Source organism: Eurypyga helias, unplaced genomic scaffold (genome assembly GCF_000690775.1).
Source record: "Eurypyga helias isolate BGI_N326 unplaced genomic scaffold, ASM69077v1 scaffold7163, whole genome shotgun sequence".
Classification (NCBI taxonomy): Eukaryota; Metazoa; Chordata; class Aves; order Eurypygiformes; family Eurypygidae; genus Eurypyga; species Eurypyga helias.
Window position 1 is genome coordinate 1 of NW_010239124.1, and position 7,185 is coordinate 7,185.

A 7,185-nucleotide genomic window follows, 5' to 3' on the forward strand; every position below is an offset into this window, starting at 1 on the left:
GGACCGGCAAAGCCTCCCACCACCTCCTGCATGATGGGGCCCCCCCTTACATCAGTCCTGTTGCCCCCTGCCCCATCAGCAGGGTGGCCCCCACCAGTGCTGGGAAGGCTCCTTCCTGCTCCTTCCTCGGACGGCTGGTCCTTGCCCCGGCGGCGGGGATGCTCACTGGTAGCGGGACTGGTTCTCCATCACGGGGCCACTCCTGTACTCGCCCTCCACTGTCTCCAGCTCTGTCTCAAAGCTCTGCAGCCCACCGTCCTCCCCGTCGTCTGCTGGCTCCAAGTGGTTGCCCATGGTGCCATAGGACTGGTGCGCCGGGGAGGCTGCTGGTGTCAGGCTCAGCTCGGGCTCCTGCAGGACGGTGGCCACAAAGAGCTGCCCCGCGGGGCAGTGAGGGGTCAGGGACCCAGGGAGCGAGGAGGGGTGGCCATGGCAGGGCTGGGGAGGGGTACTCACGTTGGAGTTGGGGGTGGAGGAAACGCTGCTCCGCTCCACATCATTGAAGGAGCCCTCGGACTGGTCAGACATCTGGGGAGAGGGAGGCTGGGAGGAACCGATGGTTTGGGGGTCCCCAGCCAAAGCCAGGGGGGCAGCCAGGTGATGCCTCAGACTCCCCAAGGCAATTGCACCCCAAGAGGCGAGGAGGGGAAGCAGTGGGGCAAGGGAATGGGACAGGCAGCTGCCTTCACTCACCTGGTAGCTGGAGGGTTTCCGTGGCTGCAGCTTCTTCAGGCAGAGGCCAAAGAAGGAGAAGATGATGCAGGAGAGGAGGACCACAAAGGTGAAGAGGGTGACAGGGCGAGTGGGACCTGGAGCACAGAGACACTGGGGCAGCATATGAGCCTCCAAGGACCTGCTGCACATCAGCTGGGCCCCAGGCCAGTGCCTGCTTTGGGTCTCACAAGCTCTGAACCCTCTTCCCAAAACACTAGCTGACACCCCCCCATCTGCCAGGTCTCCCTCACACCTTCCCCCTTCCCACCTTCCAAGCCATGCCTAACTCTGGGGTGACACCTTGTCCGCCCAAGCATCAGACATGACCCTCCACAGTGGCAGCCCCAAGCTCTCCCTACCAAGGCGCAGAACAGAGAAGAAGAGCAGCCAGAACATGCAGAGGATGGGAGCCACCACGACCTGGCTGATGGCGGCGACGTGGAGGCGCTGATTCAGCTTGGTGGGGATGTACACGTAGTAAATGTTGTACCGGTCAACCATGTGCTTGAGCAGCATGTAGAGCAACCCTGGTAGGAGGAGAGGGGCCATTTGTGGGGAGGACAATGGGGACACCCTGGTCACAGGGACAGCAGGGCAGGCCCAGGGGATGATGCCCAGGGGTGCCCTCCTGTGCCATGTGGGGAGCTGGTGCTCCCATGCCGCTGCTGGTGGCTGGGACAGGCTGTTCTTGGCATGTCTGGGGGCAGCAGGATCGTGGGATCATACTCACCGAAAGGGACAATGATGGGGCAGGTGATGCTGTAGGTCATGACGACAGAGAAGATGCAGCAGGTCCAGGCATACTCCAGTCCAAACTGGAATTGGTAGGCTTGGCTCTGAGGCACAACCAACAGTATCATCACTGCCTCTGCCACTGCAAAGGCTGCACTTGTCTCTGCACCCTGGCTCACACAATTTCCTCCCTCTGATAGCCCCCACGAAGCCTGGAGACATCCCCACAAGACTCCCCATAGGACCAGGACAGCCTGATTTTTCAGTGAGCGTGTCCCTGCTGCAACGGGGCTCGTGTAGGCTCAGAGGCGACCAGAGCCACATACCCGCTTGACGTGGAGCCGCTCAGGCTCCGACTTGGCAAAGCAGAGGCGGGCCGTGTAGACGAGGAGGCCCGGGATACGCAGCAGCTCCATGGCCGTCCCAATCAGGCTGGAGGTGACCACATAGTTGACAAAGAAAGCGCCGTTGTCTGGAAGGAAAACACACCTGCCCCGGGGATGCAGAGGGTAAGAGGATGCTCAGACAGGCAGCCAAGAAAGCCACCAGGAGCTGGCGCTGGGCACTCCCGCTTGCCTGGGAGCGTTGGGAATTCCCTGCTACTCACTGGAACTTGATATTGGCCTCATCTAGAAAGTGGGTGTCGAAGAGCCAGCGGAAAAAAAGGTCCAGGCTGGAGGGGGGAGAAGAGGAGCAGCTCAGAAAGAGGAGAAGCTGCAGAGTAATGCGGGGAGCACCCAATGGGTGTGTGCTTTCCCCTGCCCATGGGTGAGACCCTCTGGACCCTACACCACCAGAGCAGCCCCTTCTGCCACAGGGGACCACCACAGTGTGGGTGCTTGCCTCCTGGATGGTCAGGATTGCCATAGCTGGGACTACACAGATACCTGACCTGGTCCTTTCAGGGTCTGCTGAAGGGCTGACCCCAAGCAGTGCACCACCAGCACCCCTGAGTCAGCCGTGGCAGCCTGGCAAGCTGCTTCACTCCCCTCCTATTCTGCAGGGAAGCTTTCTGTCCATGGCCATCTGGGAGCAACTTAGCATGGCTAAAGAGTGAGTGTTTTCCTCCCCTGAGAGAGCCGTGTTTCAGTGGTGGTGGGCCCTTAGCCCCTTGGGGCCATCGAGGGAGGCAAGGGGCCCGGATGTCGGTGAGCAGGGAGAGCAGCGCGGCAGGGTGGCCTGTACCTGCTCAGTCCCAGCGAGGGCAGGATGATGACCATGAACACCAGGAAGAAGAAGCACTTGTGCATGGTGAGCTGATTTTCACTAGACCTGTAGAGAAGGGAGGCAAGAGAAGAATGTTGCATTTTCCAAGGCAGTGCAGCCAGTGGGGAGGAGAGGCTGGGCCAGGTCTTGCCCTTCACCAAGGAGCTTCTCCCAACCCCAGGAAGCCACGTGCATTTGATCTGTGCATCTACTGAGGCCTTGCAAAACCTCTCCCAGGGTCAGGAAGGAATCTGCTGGAGTGAAAGCTCTTGTCCACCCAGCCTCTCACCTCCTTCATCCCTGCCCTCTCCTATCATCGCTGCAGTTGTCAACACCCAACAGGAGGCAGCTGGGTGTCTACAACAGGTTCAGGAGCCTGCGTTTTTCCTGAGAGAAGGAAGGGAGGTGGTGACAAAGCTCCTGCAGGACTCAGCAGACCAGGCACAGGGGGCTGGTGGAGGGTCAAAACAGGGAGAGGACTTTGTAGGAGCTGGGCAGAGCTACTGCTGCTAGGAGTCTGAGCATCCTGAGCCCGTACCTCCACCTTGGACAGCTGGGACCACTGCTGGGATGTGCTGAGTCAGGGCTGTGGCCCTGCTGCTGCTAGTTCACCATCACACCATCCCTTTCACAAACTTCTTCAGACCCATCTTAATACCAGCTCCACTTGCCTTTATCAGCAGCCTGGAAGCATTCAGGGCTATGGCAAGGAAATGGGCATGGACTTGGGGCTCTTTCCACGGGGCTCTGGGGGCGTCTGCCACTCCACTGCCTGCCTCCTTGCAGGTTGGGTCCCATGAGTCTTAGTGAGGTTCCTCCCATCTACTGTAGCCCCAGGGGAGCACGGGGGCCAGCCCCAGTACCTCGTCCAGTGTGACTCGAAGAACGCTGAGTAGTAGACGAGGAAGGGCAGGAAGACAGAGAAGGCCCAGAGCAGCAGCGTGGGGAAGAACTGGGTGATGATGGGGTTCTGCAGGAGGAGAGATGCCAGACACCCCCTCAGAAGCCAGCTCCCTGGGCCTCCTGGCACAGGACAGTGTGTGCAGTGGGCAGACTGGGGCATGCCCTCCCTAAGCAGGGGCGTTTGTTTTAGGAGATAAAAGCTTGAGTCCAACCAAAGGCACCATGGGCACACTCTGAGCCCCTGTGCCTGCCCAGCAGCTCAGAGGTTAATGAGCAGGAAGGAGATGTGCTGTTGGCAGCTCCTAACACCTCCTGGAGCTCTTCCCATCCCTCCCCTCTTGCATGGACACCAATCCGCCCTCCCCCATGGACACCAGCACCACAGCTCAGGTTTGCACAGGTGCCCCGAGGGTCTGCCACTGCAAACACAAGAAGGGGATGGATGGCAAGCAGAGGCATCAGCACTCCTTGCCTCTCAAAGTCGATCCCAGTGATGGCTCATTTTCTTGGGCCAGTATAGAGTTGGTGCCCTCCCTTGGTCATGGATAAGCTTGTAAATGGACACCCTTTGGGAAAGCTGGCACAGGGCTTACCTTGAGGCTCTCCACAGGGTGTGTGACATTGAACATGTCCATAGTGTTGACGATGATGGCTGGCGTGGTGAGGAAGAAGAGAAGGACGAAGAGGCAGATATTAAGGAAGATGAATCGCACCCACCAGGATGTGCCACGGACCGATAAATTCTCCCTGTGAGAGGAAAGCATCATTCGGACATGGTATGGAAGAAAAACTGTGTGTCCTGACGCTTCTACTACCTGCACCAAGCATCCTGGCAGTCACTGGTCTGAGCTCACCCCCTCCCCACGCTGCTGCACTGACACCTGCAGAGCCCCCAGGACAAAAAGATGGGGGAGGGGGTCCGTACTACAAGGCTTTGGAGTCAGGCTGGAGAAACCAGAGCCTGGCAATCACCTCAAACCTCGCCTGGCCGAGCCCTGCCACCCAGGAGGTGATCACCCCACTCACCCCTGGTGACTTCCGCTGTGGCCATAGGAGGGCTTGTCAGCCCCTGCCACCCTGGGAAAACACCCTATAGATATGGGCACAGGTTCCCTATAGCTACGGGCACGGGCTCCCCATAGGTACGGTCATGGGTTCCCCCCAGCTGCTCGCTCCCCTCCCTCCATCCCGCCACGGTGGTTCACCAGATGATATCGCTGGGTGCAGGGGCATAGCGAACGCCCCAGTGGTGTGACTTGACCACGGTGGTGACAGAGGACTGCTGCGGGTGCTTGTGGCAGCCAATGTGGCTGTAGTCCTTCAAAATCCTGCAGGAGAAGGGACCCAGGGGTCAGGTCCAGACGAAGGGCTCACGACCACCCCCCCACTTCTTGTGACACCCTTCCCACAGCCCCAGCAGAGTGGCCATCTGTGCAGACGGCAGGGGCGCAGCGGGGACAGACCCATCGCCTGGCTTTGGCTGGAGAAGAAGCCGGCGAGGTTCCCCAGCAGCAGTGGTCAGTAGGCTGGGGACATCCCCATGCTCCTTGCACGAGGGGTACTCACACAGCCGTCATCCGCTCATCCTGGAAGGTGACGAAGGCCATGTCAAGCCGCTTCAGCGTGATGCGGTTGCGCTCAGCATTGAACTCATCGGTGAGCTTCTCCTCCAGCTCCCCGTAGTACTGCTCGGCGTCCACCTGCGGGAGCAGCCGGGGGTGTGCGGCGCTGGCCAGGCTGGAGCACGGGTGAGCTGCCACGCTCTGCCTTGCCCACGGTGGGGGTGTGCTGCCCGCAGCCCTGCCCGCACCTCCTACCTCCTCAAAGCCACAGAAGCGGCAGCAGAAGATGCGAGCGCAGGGGTGAGTTTTGATCATGATTTTCCCTTCTTTCTGCGCCTTGGTGGTGAAGTAAAGCCGCCCCTTCATCGCTTTGCGCCTGCCGAGAAGCCGACAGCGGTGAGGGTCATTCGGGAAGTGGCAGACAGACAGACAGATGGATTGGGCCCCTTGGCATGGTGAGCAGGAGCAGTACACCCACCCGCAGCGGTAACAGGGATCTGCGCACACTCACCTCTCCGCATCCAGCTTCATCAGCTTGCGCACGTCGAAGCAGAACTGGACATTGGTGACAGTGCAGCTAGGATAAGCCTCGCTGTGGGCACAGGGACACGGTGACACCAGGATCCGAGGGGAGAGGGACAGCCCCTGCCACCTGCCTGCCAGCCGCCCAGGGAGGCTGCGGCACACTGCTACTCACTGGAAATGCTTGATGATAAGGGAAGGGTCTGTGATCTCCTTGGGGATGTGGGTAACCATCAGTGTCCGGGCGACCTGGGGGAGGAGAAGGGGCGGAGGGGGTGGGTAAGGCTGGGGGTCTGTGGGATGTCTCGCTGCCACCCTGCTCGCACAGCTGCTGGGAAGGCAGAAGTGAGCCGGGGCACCGACTGCGACCCTGGAGGCTGGTCAGCACAGACCTGCTCCATGCCCACTCCCAGAGCCCGGAGGCACAGCTGGATGCTGCCACCTCCCAGACAGACAGACACAGCAGACCTTCAATCTCAAGACACAAGGCAGCAAGAGAGCGAAATCTGTCTCTGAGCTGCCAGGCTTTCTTCAGAAGCTGGAGAACACCAGCCATGTCTTTCCCAGGCTGTTTCTAAAGCTCTCCCTACCTCCTGGGACCACCCTTTCTGCAAAGCACAGGGTTGTCCATTAGCGCTGAACAAGGCAGGGCTGGAGGAGGGGCAGTTGCTCACCTTCTCATTCTCTCGGTATTCCAGGTGGACGGAGTGGTGAGCCATGCAGAGGATGGTGAGGATGAAATAGATGAGGGCGAAGATGCTGTGCAGCCAGAGGAGACGATCCCTGGAGCAGGGAAGAGGGGATCAGCGAGCAGTGCCAACATGCTGGCCGCTGCAAGTGTGCTCACACATGGTGCGGACAGACTCGGAGGGTACCGCGAGTGGCGTGCTGCTCACGTGGACCTGTCCCTGTCCCTGGCAAGGAGCTGTGAGGAGCACCATGCCTGGGGGCTCCCGCAGTGCCCATCACAGCAGCAGCACCCACAGCCCCTCCTGGTCATGGGAACCACGTACTGCGTTGGGATGTTGGCAATGGTTGTCCGGCCGAAGTGGGTGGGATTGTGTCCTGCAGGGGAAGAAGAGAAGCAGGAGGTTAAGGGAACCCAGTGTGATGTGTATGTCTGTGTCCGCAGCGTTAGTGGCTTTGGTCTTTTCTCCCTCCTTTTCTATCTCCCAGGTCCCCACCAAGCCCCCACTGCCTTGGAAGCTCCCTGCTGCTTGCGTTCCCCTGTCCCACAGCTGGTGGGTTCCTGGTCTCATGGAGGCTCCTGACAGAGGAGTTCTTCTGCTCCCTGTCCCAGCAGTGCAGTGCTTGCCCCGAGGCTGGGAAAGCTTGCACCACACTCCTGAGCCATCCCATGACTGGGGAAGCACCTACCCAGGAGGTCCCCGGAGAAGTTGATGGGCAGGATGACAGCCACAGAGAGCACGCAAACCAGCATCAGCAGGACCAGGAGGTGCCGCTGGAAGGAGAGGTAGGTGGTGGCGTCGATTCCACACTTGCTCTGAATCTCCTCATCCCTGGGGGAGAGGCGGGTGGGGGTGAG

At 60.0% G+C, this 7,185-nt stretch overlaps 1 protein-coding gene across 1 annotated transcript in view; it reads right to left on the bottom strand.

The window, feature by feature from the left end:
* Positions 1-162: 162 nt before the first annotated feature.
* TMEM63C (transmembrane protein 63C) overlaps positions 163-7,185 on the bottom strand; it is an 11,456-nt gene continuing 4,433 nt past the window's right edge. Inside the window, exons 5-22 of the mRNA XM_010148035.1 lie at positions 7,017-7,159; positions 6,653-6,704; positions 6,314-6,422; positions 5,815-5,888; positions 5,629-5,709; positions 5,373-5,493; positions 5,122-5,255; positions 4,761-4,883; positions 4,149-4,302; positions 3,516-3,622; positions 2,632-2,718; positions 2,054-2,119; positions 1,773-1,935; positions 1,445-1,550; positions 1,074-1,241; positions 694-809; positions 457-528; positions 163-375 (exon numbers count right to left, since the gene is read on the bottom strand). Of these exons, the coding sequence (XP_010146337.1) occupies positions 163-375; positions 457-528; positions 694-809; positions 1,074-1,241; positions 1,445-1,550; positions 1,773-1,935; positions 2,054-2,119; positions 2,632-2,718; positions 3,516-3,622; positions 4,149-4,302; positions 4,761-4,883; positions 5,122-5,255; positions 5,373-5,493; positions 5,629-5,709; positions 5,815-5,888; positions 6,314-6,422; positions 6,653-6,704; positions 7,017-7,159 (2,089 nt within the window). The remainder of the gene's footprint in view (positions 376-456; positions 529-693; positions 810-1,073; positions 1,242-1,444; positions 1,551-1,772; positions 1,936-2,053; positions 2,120-2,631; positions 2,719-3,515; positions 3,623-4,148; positions 4,303-4,760; positions 4,884-5,121; positions 5,256-5,372; positions 5,494-5,628; positions 5,710-5,814; positions 5,889-6,313; positions 6,423-6,652; positions 6,705-7,016; positions 7,160-7,185) is intronic.